The 24,645-nt window shown below is 41.6% G+C and overlaps 2 protein-coding genes across 5 annotated transcripts; one reads left to right on the forward strand and one right to left on the reverse strand.

Annotated features, from left to right (window-relative positions):
* The first annotated feature begins 1,388 nt into the window (after positions 1-1,388).
* Positions 1,389-24,625, forward strand: LOC110842798 (neuroglobin). Of its 4 annotated transcripts, XM_035847457.1 has the most exons (7): positions 1,389-2,300; positions 9,752-10,823; positions 10,955-13,319; positions 18,275-18,314; positions 20,934-21,051; positions 21,153-21,226; positions 23,921-24,625. In XM_035847457.1, the coding sequence occupies exons 3-7, from the start codon at positions 13,036-13,038 to the stop codon at positions 24,059-24,061; spliced, it is 657 nt and encodes a 218-aa protein (XP_035703350.1). In that variant the 5' UTR covers positions 1,389-2,300; positions 9,752-10,823; positions 10,955-13,035; the 3' UTR covers positions 24,062-24,625. The 4 variants fall into 4 exon arrangements, with proteins under 4 accessions (XP_035703350.1, XP_021944298.1, XP_035703349.1 ...); XM_022088606.2 differs by having other exon boundaries at positions 9,752-13,319; XM_035847456.1 differs by lacking the exon at positions 1,389-2,300 and adding an exon at positions 9,316-9,338 and having other exon boundaries at positions 9,752-13,319.
* LOC110842797 lies at positions 18,326-20,752 on the reverse strand. The gene is made up of 5 exons (XM_035847454.1): positions 19,795-20,752; positions 19,489-19,645; positions 19,076-19,396; positions 18,857-18,988; positions 18,326-18,780 (listed from the first exon to the last, which is right to left on the reverse strand). Exons 1-5 carry the CDS (start codon positions 20,588-20,590, stop codon positions 18,450-18,452), a joined length of 1,737 nt encoding a protein of 578 aa, XP_035703347.1. The 5' UTR covers positions 20,591-20,752; the 3' UTR covers positions 18,326-18,449.
* Positions 24,626-24,645: the final 20 nt, after the last annotated feature.

The raw sequence follows: 24,645 nt of genomic DNA on the forward strand, positions 1-24,645 counted from the left end.
CGGTGAAGCCCTGCTGCTGTAGACGGAGGAAAAAAGTATCCAATATACGACGACTGTTGGGAAAGTGAGAGGCTGGATATGGAACACCTCCTTCTTCATTTTTTGCCCACACACCACTCGAACTCTTGACCAAGACGGTGGAGCACGCCACGAAGACCACGAGAGAAAAGTCTTGTTGGCAAAACTTCTTCGTCACTGGTAATTGTGCCGCTCTTAATGTTTTATATTTCGTGTCGTCTCCAACGCACGAAAAACTGTTACGTACTTTGCTTGGGAATGAAATTATGGAAAGTGGAAAACACGACGGAAGGCAATTCTTGGAGACTTTTGTTACAGGATGAGATGTGAAGAAGGGTTAAGCCATACACATGCATAAATCCACATGCGAGGAGTTCAAAGCTGGAGGAAGAAGGGCTAATCCCCATTCATCTGAACCACCAAATAACGCTGCTGCTCCACGAAATCCCCGAATCTCTAGAGAAGCGCGGCGATGTATAATCTATCCACGTACCTGCCCATTGCATAGGACTGTCAACTGTGAGGCACAGTGTAAGTAAATACACTTACATATCAATGAGGGTACACATGCAAGGACGACGCCACGTTAGGTTAAAGTGTATGTACCTGTAAGTAATCATAATAACGTATTCTATCCAAGAACGTATCTATGAACCCTCTATAAATATGTGAGAGGAGAGGAAAAACGTCCCATTCGTAGGCCGTGGGTAAGAACCACATGACACGACTCTGAGAAAACACCTTTCACATTCACGCATAACTTAATTTTCTCTCGGAACCATAACGAAATTTGGGATGGATGGAACAAGGACGACAAATAACATTATGAACAAAGAGGAAAAAGTTCAGCCCGAGATCCCATCACGAGAAAAAGTCGCTCCTCTTGGAATTTCAAGTGGCATTATCGCAGGGTCGAGTACGACGACGATGCTGTCCCGGAAACGGAGTAAGGTGACGGGCATTCACGTTTGAGAGTCACCTTCTCGAGCCATTACTGAACTGCTTAACCCAGAAGGGTGAAGTCGCATGAAACCCAATTACAGCGATTGAGTGATCACATTACGTAGCACGTTCCTCACATTGTTCACCTTGCGAGGTGGCGGAAGAAATATGGAATGGCGTGATAAATTCCTGTGGAGAAGAGGGATGGGTGACACCGTGTGTGAAGCACCCTGCCTCATGCCTCCCCGTCCAGGCCTCGGCCAGGGAAGCAGTGAAGAGTGAAAGCAGTCTGAGCTCCCTCAGCGTACTCATTTCCCATCCGGTGGTGGTGGAGGGCATCGCATCGGTGGTGGGAGACTTTCCCTCTCGCTTTCTCTCCCACTTTCTCATCACAGAAGCAGCAGGAGCAGCAGGAGAATCGAGGACCTCACCGACACAGCTTCTGCTGCTGCCAGATCCCATCCGACCGACCAAGACTCCTGCCCGCGCTCCCACTTTCACCAAAATCCACGACGTCTCTTCTTATCTCACGAGACCACCCAAATACCAACCACCTCCGCCACGACTCTCTCGCCTCCTCTCCTTTTTCAGGGAACACATAGCGACGACAATCTCACCTTCTACGTCTCCCTCCTCCACATTATTAAATATATTCTCCTTCTCCTGATCAAATCTTCAGTCTCTCCACCAGGCTCACTCACTCCGCAGCCTGAGCTTCACCGACGCAACTTTTATCGTCAGAATTTACCACCCGTTTCAAAAGAAATCTGTATCGGGACACAGGGTTGCATAAAAGTGACAAAGTTCTTGGAGCGGAACAAGTGTGCTGTGGTGACATATGTTGCTCTTGGGAAATTGATTGATTCAGAGCACCAGAGTGAATGTTGGATTGTGAGGACGCGTGGCATACTTCATTCCAGGGCGTAAATAAGTAGTTACTCTGTCGACACTTTGTTTTACCAGGAAGAAAAAAGTGTGTGTCCATTCCTTGCTCAACAAACTGTTGTTGTGGTTTGGGTCGCGTCGTCGTCGTAGCGAGTGGATTCTTGATAGCAAAATATACACATTCCATCATCACGACCACTAGTCTAGAAATATAAATACTTTCTCTTCACGGATATTAAGTGGATCATTTAGTGAGTCTAGATCGGGTGAAAGTCTCGAATTTCACAGGAAAGTTTTGTGGTGGTGGTTGTATCAGTTGTCTCTGGTAAATGCGCACACTTCTTGTTCTTGCTGACACCACCCACATTCACTTAGAAAAGTTGAGCCACGACAAAGTTCTTCCTCCTCGCAGGACGTCAAAAAGATAGAGATTCAAGGAGACGGAAAAAGAGTTGGTGAGTACGTTCTTACCCCGTTCAAAAATGCATATGGCATATGTTTCATACTGATTTAGTGGTGGATTAGACGTGGTGAATGTTTCCTTAAATCGTGCGGTAGTCAAACTCTTCTTGGCCATCATGGTTTAGTTTTCCAACTCTTTGTGGTTGCGAGAGTGGAGGAAAGTGAAAGTATGCAGAACTCTAAACTATGCAAATATGAGTCTCTCCACCATTAGGAAGAAGGGAGAAGGAAGCACGAACTAACCACGAGCGGCATTGCCCTCATTATCCTTTCCCATCAGGAGACTCATCCGCGCTCCATTATTAATAGCTAACCAAGCAACGAACCCACCCAAGTGACTCTGACAGATCAACGTACATACCTAAGCGAGGAGGAAGAAGACAAAACGAGACTTCACAAACTTTCCACCTTCTCCAAAAAACACGCACACAAACAACTCAACTTCTCCTCTAATCTAGTTTAATTTGGCTTCATACTTGAATGCATCATCCGCTTAACTTTGCTATCAGATGCGATGCAAGCGAGACCAGCCAGCCAGCCAGCGAGTCTAATCCTTCCAACCGTAATGAGCGAGCAAAGTAAAAACATCCAATAAATGAGAGGTAGGTTAGAGCAGTAATAATTGAGTGCACAGTTAGCGACCATCTCTTTCTGGTCGGTGCATTCCTTTGCACGGGAACATGTGGCGTCGTTCCCATGCGGTCTGCGTCACAAGAAATATACGGAGATGGTCTGAAGCAGGGGCGACAATGGAGAGGCAGCGACAATGCCAGTTACATCATTCATCATTCATTATCGTTGTCAGCATTATTCTTATCGCTCTAGTATCATTTTCCTTTGAATAGTTAACACACAGTTGCGGCGGCGCTTTCTCACCGCGTCATCAAAAGTGCTGAATGCTGAGACAACAGAATAATACGAATGCAGGATAGTCAAGACAGGAGCAATTATTCTGTTATTTGTTATGCTCACATGAAAATATTGAACTCCTAACCTTGCGAGCTTGTGCCATGTAGTACACACATAAAGTAGGATAGAACTCACACAATATTTGCACTGGGATTGATGACTGGCCGAGTACGAGTGCAGTACAGTTTGTATGGAGTGAACTTGTGCACTTGGTCGTGTCATAATTCGGATGACCAGTTCTTGGAGACGCCGTGGTGTCTGCACAAAGGCCCCGAGTTCCCCGTCCAAATTCCAATTAAATGGACAATGTGTGGGTTAGAACAATCAATCCTGCGAGACATCAATAAAACTCGCTGGCCATCCACCATGTCGCTTTCTCTCTCTGTGAGTAAACACCCATGGGAGCAGGGCGGCAGTTCGTGGAAGAAGAAAGGCGTTAATTTTTGATACCAGTGGAAATACATTCGGGGAAATTGGCTCAACTTGTTCAGGGAAAGTGAGGTGCTATATCCTCCGACGCGAGGAGCAAATACCGCGTATCGAGCAAGTCATATATAGACCCAAATAGCTGACTGTTCTTGGTCTTGGCGATCAATAAGTGAACAGAGTATGATAAGACTCTCTCACTTAACCGTGCATAATGAAAAGTTAATCTTAAAAGCAATCTCTTTTGAACAGAGTGGAATTGGTTAATTGGTATGATAAAAAGGAAATCGTTGATGTCAGACGAACAGGAAATTGTACTAAATGATTGCCTACGTCAACATCAACGACTCCTCAGCTCAATGGCCAAATCCTTACATGCAACACAATCAAACATATAAACAAACATTGTTGTTGCAAATAAGGAGAGAAAGTCGCACTCACCATTTTTGTGAAAAAAGGGGCGAACAAAAGGTAAACAACATGACGACGACGACGACTGAGGGAGTCAGAGACGCGAGGAAATTGAAGGCACGATGGATTCTTTCTTGTTTTTCTTCCTCCCGATTTTTGGAAATGAGGAAAGTGAGCGAGTGAGAGGGAAGCGAGGGTGAAAGCGCGGTGGGTCGATCCCCTGCGATATTACGTGTGTGATCAAACCTCATCGGTCGATTAACCCTTCGCAGCAGCAGCAGAGGAGCCGAAGGGCTAATGCACAAATCCTGTAATTTCACTGAATAATTGAAAGGACAAACTCTTCCTCTCTCTTTTTCCGAACGAAATTAGCTCACCTGCATCCACGTGAACTAATTATTTCTACAATGTGCTAATGTGCCATCAAGGGATAAGTAGACGGCTGTCTGACATGCAGGTTGGCTAATGAGCGAGTTGGACGTTGCATTAAGGTTGACTTTTAATTGGATTGAGAATGAGAAATGACCAGTATTCAAGGAGGCAAATGTGCAGAATGCGTTGATTAAAAATCTGTGCTTTCTCCTCGCTTGGTTTGACTGACAACCGATATAATATTTCTATACGATGATTTTAAGTTGCGCTTTCCCCTGGCAATCCTCGTCGTCAGATTGGCCAACTTACCCCCTACAACGCGAGAGAGAGAGAGAGATCCTTTGGTGAAATTGCAGCCGTATCCATTTCGTTCGCCCATTTCAATTTTGCCAAGAATTCCATCATTCCATTATATAATGTGGTGGAAGGAGTTGTTTGTAGTTGTGTGTGTGTGGCTTGGTTTGTGCAGAGCTGCTGGTGGCGAACTATGTATGTTTCCTTTGTTTGGATGAAATGTGAGTTGGCCAACCAAGAGAAAGCGAGCAAAATTGGGACTCCGGAAGAGGAAAGCAACAAAAAGTTGGGTTATCCGCGTCCAAAATTTCCTCCATTAAAAGACCATCAACTGTAAACCATAGTTTCGGCTGCTCTCGAAATATGGGAGAATCATTACTGACCCAGCTCCACTCACGCTATGTACATACGTGGTTGCATCATCATTTCGAGATGTATAGTTTTTCAGGAAACCAGCCTGATTTTTTGGTTTCTTTCATGGAGAAGCAGTATTATATTATGATGGCTGACTACCTGCGTACCTATTTCCTTTTGCTGTCTAACCTTTATTGCCAAGTAAAGGGTTACGGTTACGAAACAATTTTCCTCCTAAAACCTATAAAGTTTGTCTATACAGCGTTATACACGTATGTCTGTCATGGTTAAGGAAGAGAGAAAAAACGAGGGCACATGTCTTGTTCTGGAAGGAAATGGTCGTTTACTTTGATGACAGTAAGTAAAAAATGTGTGTTTGGAAAAGTTGGACACAAGTGACGATGATGACTGTGGGACGAGTTTCTCAATTTTCTGTCCATATTTTACGACTGAGTGACATTGAGTCCTGCCCATTTTCAAGATACACTGCCCACTCACGTGCTAATTAAATTAACTAAGACTACTAATTTACATAAATTACTAATTTATAGCATTTCCAAACCCAAGACGTATTCAATATTTGCATTTTAACGACTAAATAACTCCGTCTCGAAGGTTGTTTTTAACATTTAACTTAATTATTTTCCCGTCAGTAAAATTTATTAAATGCCTTCAAATTGTGAACCGTTTCTCCATAAAGTTAATTTATTTATGCAAACTAGCTGCTGCTGGGGTTGTTTGAAATAAGTGCTCCTTCAATTTTCCACCAGAAACAAACACGGTCTCCTTTGCACGCAGCTACATATTTTGCAACGTTCCGTTCTGAGCCTTACGTGTGTATTTGGCGAAAGTTGTCGAAAGTTGAGTATTGTCGAGCTCTCGTAACATCAAAGTGTTGGTGTAACCACAACATCAGTCTCGACGACTTGAGTAGCACTTTCTCTCTTCGGGGAGAAAAATATGTGATGACTGGAGCAAGTTTTGAGCAGGAGGCAATATTGGTAGCAAGCAGTGACCATTTTCGGAGACATATCCACATCCACCGTCAAGTGTTTAGTCCCACATCAAAAGCACTACATTTATATAAGCACGTCAAGAATAAGAGCCAGCACATTACCTCAATTCCCAGACCTCTTTTCTGAGAAAACATTAAATTGGTGGGTCTCAGCATTCGCCAACACATGACGGTCAACTGGAACGTTACCACCGCATTCAATTCGTTCCGATTGACATCATCGTCCAAGGTGGTTTTTTATCCTTGATTTACTAAATAAACGGGCAGGTCACGAGGTCATTCACTCATAGTCACACTTGCGCTAAATAGATAAACTACTGCGTACACGCAGTGTGGATGCACAGGAAGCAGTTAAATTAAATAGCAGCACATATTTTCCATAAAATAAAAGCCATTTATCTTTGCAAAGGGTGAAGAGATTAATAATTCGGAGAAACTGCTATTCGCATGACAGGCAGAGAGAGAGAGAAAAAGAGAGAGAGAGTGGAAATAAAAGTGGCTGAAAGTGAAAGCCAGCAGCATCTCGAAGCAGTGACGGATGGAGTTGTGAGGAAATAAATTCAGTAGGAAAGAAAGAAGTCAAAAGTCAACTTATCGCGAATTCACTCAGCCAAGTTGGTCTGCCCTCGATTCAATTTTAATCAGAGTGACCCATGTGTCATATGTCGACACAAGTTTAGTCGTTCCAAATTTAGCAGTGCAGTCAGCCAGCAACTTACCATTTCAACTTGCCATTTCATTTCTCCCGATTATACGCAATAAATAATTATGAAACTAAATACAAGGAACAAATAGCTTTTAAAGCTGTATTGTTCTCGCGGAGTTTAGTACGTACGTACTTAAAATGCCAAGTCTGTGATGTATTTCAGTATCGCTCCGGTTCCAGCCCAAAGTAAATTCATTTTCGTTAATTTTCCACATGATGATGATTTCCACATTCACGGGCTTCACGGAGAGAGTTCCAATCGCCTCGTTTCGTGAGTCCCTGGATTTGTGCTGCTCCGCTGAACGATTATTTAACGCATGAATGCTACTTGTGTTCAACGGCAAGTATTTTTGGCTATATATAGATTCAACCCTATGCTGTATAGTCTTCTTTCTCTCCTATGTACTTGTATGTGTCTCTGTACTTGAAGAGTTTCCTCAGAATTTCTCATCAAATTCTAAAATTTTGGGGCAGAGAACACATGATCCAAGATGAATGGACGCTATATAACTACATATGTTCAATTCCTATCCAATTCTCTGCAAAAAAATTGGCTGGAGAGTCCAGATAAAATCACTTTCCTACCACATCATTCCATTTGCGATGAAATTATATGTAACCAGTGAAAGTACGGTCCAGCCCTTGACTCTATTTGGCTGATAGAGAGATATCCTGCGGAGATATCGATATGATTTGTATGGTGGATGCCCAAGATGTGAAATACCATCGGCAAGTCCGCACTCGGCGAGAGAGAGAGAGACCAGAAGAGAGCTCAAAAAACTTTGTTCTGCGTTGTCTCTTTCAATAACATTTCCTTTGATCATTGCCACATCAGAGGAAGAGATGAGACACATGGGAGGGGCTCCCATATGGCTCCCACTGCCGGGTGGGGGCAATGCAATGAGCGGTTTCCAGTATTATTGGCAGACCACATACAGTGTCGACCTTCGTGCTACTTACTTTATGGCCGAGTCGTCGTATAAACAGAGGAATCAAGGTTTTCCTCGTTACCTACGCGCCACCACCGTCGCCACCACCACGACCAGGGCGACATTGGTGTGGTGTCTATCACATAAATTAAAATGTCGACTGAATTTAATTTAACAGGGTGAGTGAAGCAGCAGAAAAGACACTGCCAGAACTATTCAGAGCAGAAATTAATCGAATTTGACATCAAATGAATTTAGAGAGGTGAAAGGTAATAAAGCACATCCATCCATCCATTCATCCAACGAGAGGGAGGAGGAGGGACGGCCAGCAGAAGAGGCTGCACAAATTGTTTGCCCGGCTCAAATATCTCCCGGCTTTCATCTTATGACACACGAGATGAGAACATATTTGTAAAATATAAAGTGAAGAAGGAGCACAGCCAAAGGATTGGATTTAAGTAGGAATAAAATAAATTATTCAGTGAGTGAGGAGGAACGTCAGTTTGCAGCAGCACCACCAAATTCTGAGCAATAATGCAGTATAGAAACCTCACGATTAGTTCCAACACCCACTTCTGTCCACGTAAATGTACTACTTTCTACTGGACATTTGTTCTAGAAATGATAAATCACGACATAAAAATGCATGAAAATCTTTCTCCACTTTCTCCGCACACACTTTTTCCCTGCAAAGTGTGAGCAGAAATGTTGGAGAGGTGGAAAACGAAATGTGACGTGAATGGGAGAGATAAAAGAACGGCTGGCTGAATTTGGAAAGGATGAAATAAATATCGAATGGCAGCTAAAACTCAAAGTCAAAGAGAAAGCTTTTTCGATTTCTTCTACAGTTTCTTGTCTGGAGAAAGCGAATTGCGAGGTGGAATTAACGCCGTCCTGAGCTCCACACTTTTTTTACCTTTTCGTGTAATCATTCACTTCCCCAAAATGGTGCCTGTTCGTAGTTGTTGTTGTACTCGACTTAAAGAGACGATTCAATTCATATAAGATCAATTGTCGACTAATTTGCACTCTGGACAAAATGCATGGCACAAATAATATTTTGAATATTAACTATCCGTCGGTGCTTATTATGTATATATTTATGCAAAGATTATAAATATATGGATCGTGTGGGTGGTTGGTTTGGTGCCTATTTAATTTCACACGAGTCCCATCAAAGGATTACACGGCGTTTATCCACGAAAGATGACGAGACGTCGTTATTATCCAGATCAGTTTTAAAACCACAGGAACAGAACTCGGCTCAGCAGAAGTATGCACATGTTTCCGATTTGTGTGTGATTAGCAAATGCTAAACAATATGCGGCACACAAGAGTTGACGAGCATGTCATGAGTGCTGCTGACACAGATGTATTCCTTTCATTCTTATTATTAACACAATTCAATCCAAAGCAGCAGAAAAGGTATTATTGACTGACTGGCATGTACGTATACATATGCACGAACGAATGTACATATGCATGTATTGGCAGTAATAATCATCACCTCACGTCATTATTTTACATAAAACCCATGCATGCAGAGAACTCGAGTTTAGTCGGTTTGTAGTGGAGGCGAGTAGGGCAAAATTTGGTTCAAGTCAATTTTGGCGAGGTACGTATTAGCATCTTTATGACATGAAGGGTGGTGAGCTAATTAAATTTGTAGTACATGCACAACTAACGAGAAGAGTTGTTGTCTCATGGACTACCACTCAGGATTAGTGCTCGCTACTTCAAGGATGGGCAATAATGTGCAGGACCTGAAAACCGCATATTGCCGGGGAAATAAATATATTTAGTGTCGTCGTCGTCGTCGTTGTCGCCACCCGCCCGTAAAACGGAGCAGTTGTGTGTGGGTCAAATCACAATTATTATCATCCGTGTGTACTGCACTGGTCTTGTCGATGGCCAAATACTCGAGCAAATCTCTGCAACATCGCTTGGCAGAGTTTTGTAGTGGTGGTGTTGAAACGTTGGGCCGAGTACAACAAGGAGCTAATTGAATTATCTGTTAATCTCTTTCAGATTCACTTTGCTAACCAAACCAGACCCCAGAAGGCCAACCGTTCTTCGGTGAACTCGCCGCATCGCATGGAAATTCGGAGAGTTGTAAAATTCGTGTAACACAACCACGAGAGTGAAACGAACAGTTGGAAAATTGGATTGCTTCGCAACAGCCTCGCCATCGCATCTGCAAAAGAAGTATTAACCAAGTGACATTTTAAAGATTTAGGTCAGCTCTGTACTCTTACCAGATCACGCAACCATTCGCCACATGCCCACACTAGCATCCAACCACCAGCAACAATTCCATCAACACATTTTCTTCCAAGAATAATCAGGAAACAAAGTGAGGGATCTTGTCGTACATACGTCGACACTGCCGTCAAATCGTCAAATTTTGTTGGCATCCCCGTGTCCACATTTTCCTCCATTCTTCCCGTCACTCCATGTTCCTCGCGTGTAGGCAGACGAGGAGGCTCCGGTTCCGTGCCAGAACGTAATAAGTGAATCAAGCGACTTTTGTTCAAAGTGGAGTTTAAGTGGTGTCAAAATTGGTTCAAGTCACTTATTAGTCACTCGTTCCCAACTTTTCTCGTCTCCTCTCGCCCGTTGAGGTTTGGTGCACTTTCCAATAATTTGCTCCAATCAGATTCATCCCAACAGTGTAATGAGGCTAAAAGAGAGGAGGAGGAAGTAGCGAAGAAGACGAGATTTCATCAAAGTGTTCGATTTCCTTTGTTGTCCGGCAGTGGAGCAACATCGTGCAGGAGGAGAGTGGAATTGGATGGAGCAATTTCCCTATCCTTGAGTTGAGATTCTCGCACAAACAGTATCGCCATTCCAATATTTCATAATAGCCATTGTCTGACACCAACCGCACCGAGGCAGGCACTGGTTCGACCGGATAGCAAAGTATTCCGTGATTGGATTGAAGAGACGATAAAAAAAACTCCTACGCAAGACCATTTCTGTCTCAACTCTCATTTTCGGCTGGATCCATATTCAAAGCTATTCTAAGAATAGCACCAGCCTTACGTTCCACACTCAAAATTCCAATTTGGAGTTATTATCTGGCTCACCTGCGGAATAAAAGGTGTCGTTTCCGTTCCCCCCTCACCACTCGCCGTATAAGACTCATTCCGCTATCCGACTATTCCACTACACGGAAATGTGCAGCCCATAGTTATGCATATATACTTTTAACTGCAGATTGCTTAATTCCAGGTTTCCTTCTTTATAACGTATGAATTTTGCCGAGGACAATCAGTTGATGACTTTCCCACTTTGTTCCAAAAGTGTTTGAGTTGGAGGAAGAGCCATTCACAACCCGTTTTTTCCAGTCCTACCTCAGACGAGAAGGAGGAAAATAAGGAGAAAGTTGAGAAAGTAAAACTTGTAAAACTTTTTTGTTTATATGAATGTGTGCCGGAGAGTGAATTATTAAATTGTTGAGCAAGTTGAGCCCTTTTTTTACAAAAAAGTGGAATAATATTTCCTCCTCGCGTACAAAGTCCACCCACCCACCCGCCAAGATGCTTCCGTTGTAGTTGAGCGGTGGGATTTCCTTGAGCAGTATCAAATTTTGAGCTGGAAGAAAGTTGTTGGTGGTGGTGCTACTCCATCCACCATTTAATATTCCCAGAGAGAGCTCCCCAACCAACCTCCACGGCCGAGATGGATATGTACATGCATCAAAAAGTGGAATATCATAAGGCCAATCTAGGAGGAGAAGAATAAGACGACGTGGCTGCAGCAAGCACTCCTTCATTCCAACTAAATTCGACATAAAAAGCAAAAAGTGGATTCCGCCCAAAGACTTTTTTTTCTTCTTTCAACTTATTCACTAACTCTCCACTTCGTACGAACGTACATCCTCAACACGGGCTGCTGGCTGCCTCCATTGCCATTTCACGTTGGAGAAAGCAGTGCCAACTTTCCATTCCAGTTCACCATCGTCATCAAGCAACGCAACGAACGAAACGACCGACCGACCGACCAACGGACCACTCTTGTGTTGTGTGCTTTCTCCTGGAGGAAAATAGTTGCCCAGAATTGTGCAAGTTTCTCCGTCCGTACAACAAGTATAGCCAAAGCAAAATAGACCAGCAAGCACCCTATAAAATAACAAAGGCGAACGACCGACGTATGCACGCGTTTTTGTGTAAATATAGTCCATGTAGATAAATAACGTTGATTTTAAATTACGTGCTCTCCCTTCTGACAACCCTTCCGAGCTGTACCCACCTACCTACATGCTACATACCTCATCCAGCGGAGAAGAAATTACGTATCTCCGTCTGCACGGCTATCTAAATCTTTCCTCGTCCAGAGCTATATCAAAGTCTGGATAGCAAAGGAACAAATGCGAGTCCGCTGACGAGGTGGATCATTTTTTGAATTGCGAGATTGGACTCATTTTTCCCATCCAGTTGATGTGGACGAGATGTGAGGAAGGCTGCTTCGTTGTTGTACGTGACTCACATTTCGCTTCAAACGGGCAGAAAGATTGCCATTGATACGATCTCAGACGAAGAAAAAAAGTGCACGAGAGCGAGAGCGTTTCTTGCAACACGAGAAAATCTTGTGACGGTAGGAATCTCACATTTCCTCCGCCTTGGTCCAATCTGATTTCATCGGAGAGGTGCTTCGGAATAACTTTCCACCTGAAAATCCCCCAAGTTTTTTAAACAGTCATTTGTCCCTGGAACGAGGGGAAAAGTGAAGTTTGTTGACGTTGAAATTGAACGTGCTCAAATCGTGGGAATCATAAGAGCGACAAAATCAGGAAACTCCACACGATTCACAAGTTACCATAATTCATTGAGAGAGCGAATATAATAAGTGAGAGGAAAATCGATCGCGTTCCTTCCTCCTCCTCCTCGCCGTCGTCTTCTTCTTGTGTTATTTCCTCCGTCTTCGTGGGACTGAGTTCCAGTGCAGCAGTTCCTTTTCTCCACCGTTTCTCCTCCTGAGCTTGATAAGAAGACGTTGACGGTGGAGGTGGTGGTGGTGTTGGTTTAAGGAGTGAAAGTGGTGTGCTCTCTCTGTTGACGTGTGGCTGACTGGCCCGCATAATGGAAACTTTCACCGAGTCTCCTTCTCACTTGAACACTACTATTTCTGACACGTCGTAATAAGAGTAGACCCTTTCGCTCGGGTGTAGCGTATATTTCGCGTCGTATTTCATACAGCCTGATTTGGACACGGACAGACAGACAGACTGATACAAATTAAGGCTTCTCATGGTTCACTTGCATGGTTTCTGAAATGCGGAGGGTGGCGAGGTGTTGAGGGGACGGAGTTTTATGGGTAAGTTCAACTTGTTCAAGTCGCGAAGAATGGGCTGTCGAGGGAGCAAGGAGGAGGACGACGCGGGGGGTGGGAGCAAGAATGGTGGTGGGGCCAGCGGGTCGGCGGGGGCAGCGGCGGGTGGATCGACAGCAGCAGCACCAGCAGCTGGCCCATCATCTGGCGTGGCTCAGGCCGATCCTCGCATTCCCATGACGGCCAAACAAAAGTACAGTCTCGTGGCGTCCTGGAAGGGAATTCACAGGGCGTTGGAACCCACGGGCATTCTCATGTTCGTCAAGTGAGTACCCTTACCCACAAATTATGAACCGCGTGGTCGTGCAGTAGATTAACATATGACAGGTTTCGATGCGAAGCTATAATTGAACTAGGTAGCAGCCCAACAAATTTCCAAAGGGAAATTGTACTAGAAACCCTTGGCTAGAGAATGCTGGCCGATGAAATATAATTCCCCTTGTTGACATCCCGTAATAATAAATGGTTTGGTTACACGGGTTGAAACGGGACTAGTCATTGCCCTGTGGGACCCATAAATTTGTTGGATGATGTGGTGGCTGTATTCCTATCTCCCACAATCGGCGACAGAAGGCGAGCAAGCCGGAACTACGTATCGAATAGTGGACATCATCATTTATCTATTTCCCCGAATGACAAATGCCGACCACTGTACTTACAAATTCGACTTTTATGTGCAAATAATTATTTGACCCCTCAATAGAGACTTAGAGATTTTTTGTATTTTTACTTGTACTGTACTGTGACTACAATACAATACAAAAATTAGTACAAAATTCAAAAGACCTAGAGAATTTCCATTATTTTGTACTCTGAAAAATTGTATTGTAGAACTCCGCGAAATAGATGCGTCAAAAATTGAGACAAATCAACTCATGATATACGAAATGAACCTCCTTCCACAAATTGTGTCTAAAACAGGGTATTCCGACCTGGGTTTTAATGGGTTGGGTTTTATTGGGTTTTAATGGGTTTTAATGGGTTGTAAATGAATAAAACCCAGTGGGTTTTACCATGTTAAGTGGGTTTTATTTGGGTTTTAATGGGTTTTATTGGGTTTTAATTGAGTTTTACTTAAAAACTACATTCTAAAAGTTAAATACATCTCCTATACGTTAGAAGACGTTATCTCAATTCATTCTAAAGCAGTTTATTTCATTACTATTCTAATATATGAAAATTCGGAACAATTCAATAATTGACTCCATCCTTTAGCATCACAGATTTCAAGTGTTATAAAACAAAATAATTTCCGAATAGATACAAATTCCTAATTATTTTTGTTAAGTTATTACTTAAAACTAATAAAACCCTATAAAACCCATTTAAACCCAATAAAACCCATTAAAACCCATTAAAACCCAAATAAAACCCAATTAACATGGTAAAACCCATTAAAACCCATGGGTTTTATAATTTTTGATTAAAACCCTGGGTTTTTCCGAACCCTGGCTAAAATGTTCAAAACTTAAAATTCGATATTTTTGACCTTTGACCTCGTTTACAACAATCACCAGGCTGATGTAATCCGAAACGATAGTGATTTTTGAACTCCTCGCCTCAAACTAAACACGTCTGCAACGGTCCAAATAAAAAATAAATATTTTTGACCTTTGACCTGGTCTACGTGGTCTCGGGGTCTTCGCACGTTAAAACTGTGTCAATTTCTGAAATTCGCGCCCAAACCCAAGTCTAAAACAGTCGACACTTCAATTTTGACCTTTGACCTCGTCCTCTCGATTATGGGTTGGTCGGAGGTCAAAAGTATTGACGACGATGAATTCTTCGTGAAATTTCCTTTAAAATGACACCGCATATGAAAATTAAGGTTGAATTTTGCGTTTACTTCACGCCAGGGTGACCTTGACCTTGACCACAGGGCGCCCATCTTCGAACTCGACCTAGGGTCAAAAATTAGAAGCAAAATGGCGCAAACAGCGTCTGATTATATTGAGGCGTTCTGGAGATATACTTGCCAACCCTTGATTTTTCCACAGTAGTACAAACTGAGCCCGTGTTTCAATTTGTGTACTGTAGACTGTAGAATTAGTACAAAAAGCTGATGACGTCATCATCTAGAGTCCACAGTACAGTCTACAGTCGAAGTACAAGGAATCTCTAACTCTCTAATAATTACTTTATTTTTATATTGAGCCCTATTCCATGCCCATATTTATTTTCATATAAAATATGTGAGCCACTAGAGATGTTTCAGAGTAACGTTTCTGAGGAGGAGAACAACATCAAATTCGTTTAATGGTGATTTATTCCTTCCATATCATGCGACACATACTGTGGCCATGCGGAATGGTTAGTACTGTTTGTCAGCCAGAAATCTCACATAAATCCAGCGAGAGGTGAAAGGAGAGAAAGTTGTGCTTATGAGATTACTATCATATCGTATCTCAAACCCCATAAATTATGAGGAAAGGTCGCTCTTTTGGACAATGATACAATAAGAACTCTTTGTCGGGGAGACGCCGTTTATTATTATGGCTTCACTTCAATGGACGTGAACACTTTACTCCAGATTGTGAAATCCTGACTTCTTTCCCTCGCACAAAGTCCATTCCCCTCCCAACACCGCTTGCCATCCATCCACACACATGCAGCTCAGAGTTCCAGGGATGATAGCGGCATAGCGATTTATTATTGTGTAACAAAGACCGCACCGCTACAAGGATATACAAAATTCGCCATCGTCCGACGTCCGCCTTTTAAGCACTACACTGACTGTTGTATGCAATGCAACCATAAGGTTTCATATTATTTGCACTGTAATAATACATACGAAAAGGACAATGGGGAAAGTGAGGATTAGAAATCGAAGCATATTCAGCAGGTTGATTCCTTTCTCCCTTCTCATCGGTCGAAATATATTCTCCTTTAGTGCGTACATTGGAAATACACAAAAATTAAGTAGTTACCTGCAAATCTATGCAGTGCAACGTCTCGAACTTTTTTTTTTGTTAATCTGGTTGAAAGTTTGACATGAGAACTGTAACATGCGACCGAGTTGGGTTGTTGCGTCATTGAGCCCGTGATAATAATCGTCCACAACGACGCCACATGTAATGCTGTTCTGTTCCTAATAGTGCTCGATTATTTGCTGCAGAAAGGGAATAGTCAAGGTATACATGTACATTGCACTACTGCATTGTGCTCAATTACTGTATTTATGTCTCCGTCTGACAATTCGATTGAATTTCGCTGAATTACATATGCTAAAATGTCCATAGATATGTATGCACTGAATTAATAATACGATTCACATGAGACGACGACCTATTGGGCTTTGACGGTTTTCTCACATTTATAAATCTAAAAGTTCTGCAAAATGTTCTTCTTTCTTCAGGTTGACATTTGTATAACCTAAAATGCACGTAGGTACGTACAGAAATACATGCATGGTGATATTACTGATGGATATGCAAATATCATGCAAATTGCTGGAAACGACGACATTATGACATCCCCATATGGAAGATGTATCCCCAAGTAGCACGCATATTAAATAACTGTCATTGTTCTTGGTTGTTGGAGAAATTCCTTAAATGAGAAGAGAGAGAAAGTCAAACAAGGAGCGAGCACTTGGTGGCATGCATAAAGTGAAAGCCTGGACAAATATTTGCATTCGCAGTAAGTATGTAAGTAGCAGTGGCAAAGGGATTCAGGCCAATGCAAGCGCAAACAAATTGATGCCATTAACTTGCCTCATGGATTAATGCATTAGCAGAATGGACAGTTTGGTCACAGACCGTCGTGAACAATGACCCCTCGAGTGTGACCGCTATTGATCTTGGGCTGGATAGTCTTCGCCCATCTCTCTCAAATCCAGACTGGTGACGTCGTTCCATCATCACCACCTCATTAAATGCTATCATCACGCATCACAACAACCGCCTCAAAACATCGTCCCCTCAAGTCCTCAAACTTCCAAAGTTGCCGAGCCTCGTTAGTTACTTAGTTTCAAATTTGCGGTTCCATAATACCTTTGTGTGTACATAAGTATGAAAATATATGGACGTTAGAACAAGTATGCACGTATATAAATCCAGAATTCTACATGGGATGCTTATACATATGACACTCATTTATAAGGGAAGAGTTTGTGTAGCTGAATTGGTGGAAAACTTGTCAGTACATATTGCTCAGGACATTTGTATCAAGCGTTCAAATAGCAGGCAGACATTTCCACATCTTTTATTGTGTCCATATAGACATTTGATTGGTTATTAAGCGCACTCTCTGGAAATACTGTGCATTTGAGAGTAACGCCACACGAGTCGTAAAACGCGTCCAGGTTCATGAGACTACACAAAATTGACAACTCGTGCATCACATATGAAGCTGTATCTGAAATACGCCGAGACCACCACCACGACCCGGACACAGGAAAGCAGAACTATTTTGTTTTACTTAACTTGACACTCGAGCAAGGGCCAATGTTTGTTGTGCCAAAGCCATAAGCGCAGAAATGTTTGTGCAGGTGTGAACCGTTTATTCAGGCACGTTCGCGTCAGCAACCCCAAAATGTATCCAGTTGTTCTTATGTTTCCCATTCTTTTGCCAAAAACTCAGCTTTGTGTATCACGGCGGGTGAGATGCGTTACGTGTCCGGGTAACTTTCTTAATAAAATTTAAACGCATTATTTACAAGGAAGTGAACTTATGAGTTAAACATACTTAAAGTGAAGAAAATCAAGAGAGGCGTCGCGTAACATGTATGAACTATCTTGACTGGAAAGTTGAGACACGTAGTGGACAATGGCATAAATTATTGCAGACTTTCTCAGAACCCGCAATAGTAGCATTGTGGCAATAGCAATGGTAAATGATGACCAATTTGTCAGTTATGGTCAAAGTATTATTTACTCGTGGTGACAGCAAGCGCATACATAATCCTAGAATTTGTGCAGTCCTCTAATTTTTTGGACAATTGCCTATGGTTGGTATGAAATGATTTAAAGTAACCTTTTTTAGCCAAATATTCCATCTCTAGATACGCATATAGCTCTACAAAGGACATAACATATTGGGAACTTGATGTGTGACATTGATATTCATAGTTATTGTTATTTTTATGTTTTCTGCTTAAAGTCCACCCTGTCTCTGAGTGTCTTAATGTTACGATCAGGGTTATTACTGCCAGAGGAGAGCAAATAAGACCAAAATTCCCAGCATCAGAGTTTAAATCTCTCCCTTCCTGTTTCATTGCAGACTGTTCGAGGAGAATGCCGAGCTGTTGGATCTGTTTGAGGTAAGCCTTAGTTATCGATAATTAATATCAATGCTTGTTTTATTATGACAACACGTTCATAAATTTATAATAGTTAGATAATAATAGCACCAAAAAAGGTTCATCAAACAATATATAAGAATGACAAATAATTAATCACAGTTTTACTACGAACACTTTTCGGTTAGGTTCAGTCTTTTCATCACACGGGTCAGTCTCATGATTTGGATTTGCACCATTAGGACTAGTTTCGGTAGAGGATTCTGAACGGTCAAGCACTTTCGTGACAACGTTGATGAGATCTGAAACTGTAGGGACTCTTGCATACTCGACGCCGTCGTCGTCATCACTGCTTGACTCTTCATCTTCATCATGCGCCGATTCCTCCCTGCATATGTCGAAGTTGGGTTCACCTTCTTGCTTCAAGTTTCCGTCTTCATCCACCTTAAAAGTCACAGGCAAAAAGCACGGAACGTCTGCATTTGAACTGCAAATTATACATAATTAGACTACACATTGTTATATCACATATTGATGTAACCATTAGCAAAATGTATGCATACCTTTTTCGTCCTCTCTGCACCAGAAGTAAACGGTTCACGTTTTTGGCCTTTTGTTGCTTCTTCTTCCAGGATTGTAAACGCAGTCGCAATTTGCAATTCTCCGCCGTTAGGATTGAAAGCTTATCGTTATACCTTAAATACAAGTATAAATGAAATGAGCATATTTATTGAAATGAGTTATGTATTTCCAATCATCATGAAAATTATAACATTACTCACCCAATTTCCATCTTATACATCTCGTCCCTACATTTTTCCAACTCTCGTCTTGCCATAATTAGCTCCTCCTTGTTGTCTAACTGGACAGTTACGGCTGGTCCAAGCCAAAGGTGATTAACTGACCGTAAGGCGGCTCGGAGTTGTTCATGATAATTAGCGAGCCACCCGTAGCATTCCTCAGGTTTGACGGAACAGATAGACCCAGTTTCCTTACGTGTAAACCATTTGAGCTGCCCTGCGACCCACTTTGATGTTGCCACCATGCCTGTGACCTCAAACGCCTCCTCTGAATCGAAGAAACACCCGCTGTTGAACAGAATCCTGTGAAAATAAATAAGAATTATTTAGTCTCAGCTACATAAAATTTGAAACTTGACTCTCCAGAGTAGTAATACAATAATTAATATACCCACCTATCTGTACAGCCCTTATCCTTATTGAATACATAAAGTTGCCATTTATTTTCTGCTGCTACTTTGAAATTCTCCTGATTCAGACCAAAATACAAATCCACGATCTCGAAAGTCACTCCATCACGCCATATGTATCCAAACATTTTCTTACAAGTCACTGCATCCCAAAAAAGTAGAATAGATAAGTAATTTGTTCATTCCATCATATCATTTTGCATACATACTTTCATATTTTATATGTATCATATTTTAACATAATTAAGAGATTACTAGTTTTAATCATCATATCTGATTATTATTACTTACACAGTTCTTCTTCTGTAAGTTGGACGTAGGAAATATCTGTGTTGTTATCCTCAGACTTATAGCCCCACCCCGGCTTATGACGTTGTCCACTCACTTCATCAAAAACAACTGGCGTCTCAAGTCGAACAAGTTCAAGATTTTGAAACTGTTGTCTAATCAACTTCAAATAGTATTCACTTTTTATTATGACACATGGCACAACTTTATCACCGGGATTTGCTTTATATTTACGGTAGTTTTCGAGACTTATCTCTGCAGGTGAAAGTAGCTCCTTCTGTTCCGCTTTCTTGGTTGGTTTATCTGAATGCATGCTAGCAATATGTTGTTGTAGGTTACCATTTTTGATACAAGTAAATGGACAATTTGGGCAACGTACTTTTTCCTTCGAACTGTGATAGATTCTGTGGTGTGCACTTAAACCAGCATGATTGGCAAATTTTTTGTCACATTTGGGACAGTTGATCTTATACACGACGTCGTAATGTTGACGTTTCAAATGGAGAGTTAGAGGATTCTGTTTGTCAAAAGTCATAGCGCAGAACTTACATTTTAATTTTTGATTACCTTTTGAGTTTTCTTTCTGACTATTGACACAATTGTTTTTTTGCATATGCATCTTTAATGCATATTTGGAGTCAAAAGTATTATTACACATGTTGCACACAAACTTTCCAAGATTCTCATGTCTACTTGTCATATGAGCCTTTAATGATCTTACCGATTTGTACTTCCTATCACATAAACTGCACTTCAGTTCTCCTCTGGCAAGATTGCTATCTTTTAAAGCGTTATCCATTTTCTCAAGACCTAACTGAGACTAGTCAATATTATTTATTATCTTTTTATTTGCAACTAATTCAAATTTAAGTGGGACTACATTGATAAGAGAGTGAGAGAACGGAGAAGAAGCGACGAGTGGAAAAGTAAACAACGTTGGGATTTAAGTTTTTCCGTGTCTCCGCACTCCCCACTCCCCACTTCCCACTTCCCACTCCCCACTTCCCACTCCCCACCCCCACTCGATTAAGTCCCTCTGTTTAGTATTACTCTTTGTCATCGTATAGTTTAGGAATTAATCTGTATTTATTCTTTTTGTCATTCATGTATTTTTTTTACTGTTTGAAATTCCAAATTTCAAGAAATTCCAAAATCTGCGAACACGTCAGGAGCAAGAAGAAAGTCTCGAGTTGGCGGAACACGCCACGATGGTGATGAACACGTTGGACAACGCAATTCGTACGCTTGACAATCCCGATGGTAAGATTGGCCCCCTTACGCCGGCTTCACATCAATATTATTTATTATGATTATTATTAATAGGCAAGTAATTCACAGATTTACTTTTCTCCTTTATCCAGCTTTCTTCCAATTTGTGGAGCAAGTCGGTTCCACACATCGTCGCATCCCCGGATACAACAAAGACTACTTTTGGGTACGAAACTTTCTCTTCTTGACAAACTTTTTAACTTTATGGATTACTATTCGAGTCTTATTATTATGACTTCCTACACTTATCCTTAGTCACCAGCTCTTCTGCGTAGTCTTCCCAGTGAAAAGCAGACAATCAAGTGACATTAATAAATGGCATTTAGGAAGAGCTGGAAAAGTCGTATAAATTCCTGCAGCATATTAAAACCAGGTTTACGACATCACTTTTGCTATTGAGTGGAAATGAGCAGATTTGTGTCAGATCTCGAATGTGTAGTCAAATGTGTTCCATGGCTGCGTCGAATGGAACCTGTGTGCTTATCGATCCAAGATATTCTGGATATCTGGCGTGTGATCTAATTAGTGTCGTGTCAGAAACAGAATCCTCACTCATGTATCCTCTGGGATCTGCCTAAAGCAACCAACCGGACAATGACTCGCCCAGAATGAAGGATTGAATGAGTCGGATCCGAATGACTGGCTTTTACCTAACTCGTGTATGAATGCTCTTAATTGCATGCAGAACTATTGTTGACTTTGCCATTCATAATTTCTGCACAACAACGTGTTCCACAAACGGCGGTGATGCGAGTGTTTTCCTTTCGTCGTTTTTATTGCGGATCACTTTGATATTTTTCCTGATTTCTGGAATAATATACAAACATAGAAACTATGCGATTTCCAAAAAAGACTGCGCGATGAAAATGGGAAAAGTCGTGTCAAAATATTTATTTACTATAAACGAGATTAGAGTTTCATACGTTTCCGAACTAGATAAGCCCAATTATGCATACAGTTTATGCAGTACTGCAAAAATAAAATTCGCTCTTGTTTGTTTTTTATACAAATTGTCACTTTCTATTTGGCTTAGAGTTAGCGGACGACATGATTGCTTTAAAATAACGCAGATATGTTTATTCCAAGCTTTCGATACTACACTTGTGTCATGTTCAGGAAAAATATTTTTTGTCACATTCTTGTCATCTTATGGCGCCAGTGCCAATCACTGCCGCGGAATCTGAGTTATTTGGCATTTCTATAACAAAGTCAGGGTTATCCTATTTGTCTGCAACTGTCGCCTGTAAGAATGGCCATTCGCGAGTGAAAAATAAAAATGTCCCAAATTTTCATCTTAATTTAGAGTCAATTATTTGATAACGCATTATTTGGAAAACTTGGATTGTCTCCTAAAATTGCCAAATTTTATGAATATCTGTATTATAGTGAAATTTGTCCTCATCGTCACTGATAATGTAAACCACAATTTGTGCTGTCTCTTGGACATATTGCATAGTTTTGCGTCGTAAATAAAGTTTTGAGGGGACAATGGCCGTGAGTGGAGAGGAAGATTGCAGAACTTCTTCAGAATTTCAATCTGATATATAATTTATCAAAATATTGAGACAGCCATTTGACCGGAAAGAGAGGAGTCGAATCTGCTAATGGTAATGGCTTGAAGGGTTCCAAATGATGATTCCCAGTTGATTCACTAACCCAGTCATGTCGGGGTCGGATTAGATATTCCATCGGCTGGCTGGAGGCGGACACGAGTTGAGGAACGACGAACAGGGAAAGATTTTCCGCCGTGGCGACGGAAAGGAATCCAAAATCCGAGAGAATGTCTACCGATCTACGATAAAATCAGCCATTTTCATTCCCACGCCCCTGAATTGCTTTCTCCTTGTTGGGGCTAGTCAGTAATGTCTTAATGGATGGGTGTGGTCCAGTCTTATTCCTTCGGATTTAACCCCCCTGATTACTCCAGTTTTTATCACTTGTCAGATTGCCCATCGGAATCATCCATCCGTTCGTTCTTACCCTGTGTTCACAGAATCATAGGTTTCATTAAATTGCGATCATGCATGAACATGTGGTTTGGTTGGTGAAGGAGTTTGCAAAATATTTTACAAATGGGAAAGTGATATTGAGCATGCACAATATGAACATGGTTCAGTGGGCGGATTGAGTCATGACTTTGAGGGGATTTGGTGAAAGGAATAAAACACTTGCGGTTTGAATCGGGAGGAAAATCGGGTGCATACATACTTGCACAAAAGGAAGGACTACATGGCTTGGCTGCCATATAAAGTGAAAGACTTTGTGGCCTGAAGATGCGAGGGAGGGAGACGATCGAGGAGGAGAAAGCGTGTGTATGTATGTATATAAATTCAGCTAATGGACAATTTTTTGTCCGCCCTGCCGCATACATGATGATGCTTGTTGAGGAGGAGAAATGAGGATCGAGGATGCTCTTGTTTGGTGCTCAAGGCTAAAAGTCAGTCAAGAAGACAACTTCTCATCCTTCTCCAACTGCTCCCACTTTGACTGACTTTCACTCGAGAGAGGGAAAAAGAGAGAGAGAGAGATTCGCCCAAAGAGAGGAGGGACGTGGCGGTGGTAGGCCGTTTTGTGTGTGTGTGTGGCCGGGAGGGCAATTCAAGGACGGTCATATCAGAACGTAATGTTGGCCAAGTTCTTAATTTCCTCCAAATCAAGCATGATAATGGGAATAATGAGAGAGCCGGAGGGAGGACGGCCCCGGTGTGGTCGGGGTGGAAGACACGCTTTTCGTCTTCTTCTGTGTCACGGGATGATAAACGAGCGGACGTTGTAGCTTAGATTCTCGGCAGGAAGGAATCAACGCAAAAAGATCGTTTTCCCACTTCTAATGCACTTTTGATTCCTTTTGTTTTTGCAGAAAATTGAGAAGCCGTTTCTGGAAGCCGTGAAGACGACGTTGGACGAGCGGTACACAGAAAATATTGAGAACATTTATAAGATAGCCATTCGATTAATTATAGAGACATTGGTAGCCGGCTTTGAAAAGGCGGCAGGATGATAACATATTGCTAAAGACTATATTATATGTTCTGTTATGGATTATTGTTCATTATTACTAAACTCCACAATGTCCGAGAGAACAATTCTGCACAACTGTCTGCATACATGATCCATGAGAAGAAGATGTATTACTCCCACGATGAATGATGACGAGTACGAATTCCCCTTTGATTTCTCAACTTGCTAGTGGATACCGTGTATCATGCGTGAGTGTGGTTTTATATTCTATTGAGATACATACATACATATTATACGTACGGGTGATGAAGTAGATAAAATGCACTCGGAGACGAGACACGCTATATTGCTCCCTCCGAAAAATGATACAGTACATGTGTGTGGGTGGATCTGTGTATGTGTAATGGGTTGTATAACTGTGAAAATATTTAAGAATATAGTTAGATACATCTATAAATATGTTAAGAACGGCGTGTATGTTGGATTTTGGAATCATGAAATTACCACTTCAACAGAAGGGAGTTAATGCAACTTTATAAACATTTTAACCGAATCTGTTAGTTTTAACAACCATTTACTCTTAATAAACGAAAATACACTTATAGAAGTAAAAAGTATTTAATA

The sequence above is a fragment of the Folsomia candida genome, unplaced genomic scaffold, assembly GCF_002217175.1.
Source record: "Folsomia candida strain VU population unplaced genomic scaffold, ASM221717v1 Fcan01_Sc002, whole genome shotgun sequence".
Taxonomy (NCBI): Eukaryota; Metazoa; Arthropoda; class Collembola; order Entomobryomorpha; family Isotomidae; genus Folsomia; species Folsomia candida.

What these genes read in the sequence shown, in the direction of transcription:
- LOC110842798 (XM_022088606.2), top strand. Translation starts at nt 13,036, where the DNA reads ATGGGTAAGTTCAACTTGTTCAAGTCGCGAAGAATGGGCTGTCGAGGG. An exon ending in AGCTGTTGGATCTGTTTGAG is followed by an intron (nt 18,315 to 20,933) that starts GTAAGCCTTAGT and finishes CCAAATTTCAAG; the next exon opens with AAATTCCAAAATCTGCGAAC. An exon ending in TACGCTTGACAATCCCGATG is followed by an intron (nt 21,052 to 21,152) that starts GTAAGATTGGCC and finishes TCCTTTATCCAG; the next exon opens with CTTTCTTCCAATTTGTGGAG.
- LOC110842797 (XM_035847454.1), bottom strand. Translation starts at nt 20,590, where the DNA reads ATGGATAACGCTTTAAAAGATAGCAATCTTGCCAGAGGAGAACTGAAG. An exon ending in ACTTACAGAAGAAGAACTGT is followed by an intron (nt 19,646 to 19,794) that starts GTAAGTAATAAT and finishes TTTGGGATGCAG; the next exon opens with TGACTTGTAAGAAAATGTTT. An exon ending in GTGCAGAGAGGACGAAAAAG is followed by an intron (nt 18,781 to 18,856) that starts GTATGCATACAT and finishes TATAATTTGCAG; the next exon opens with TTCAAATGCAGACGTTCCGT.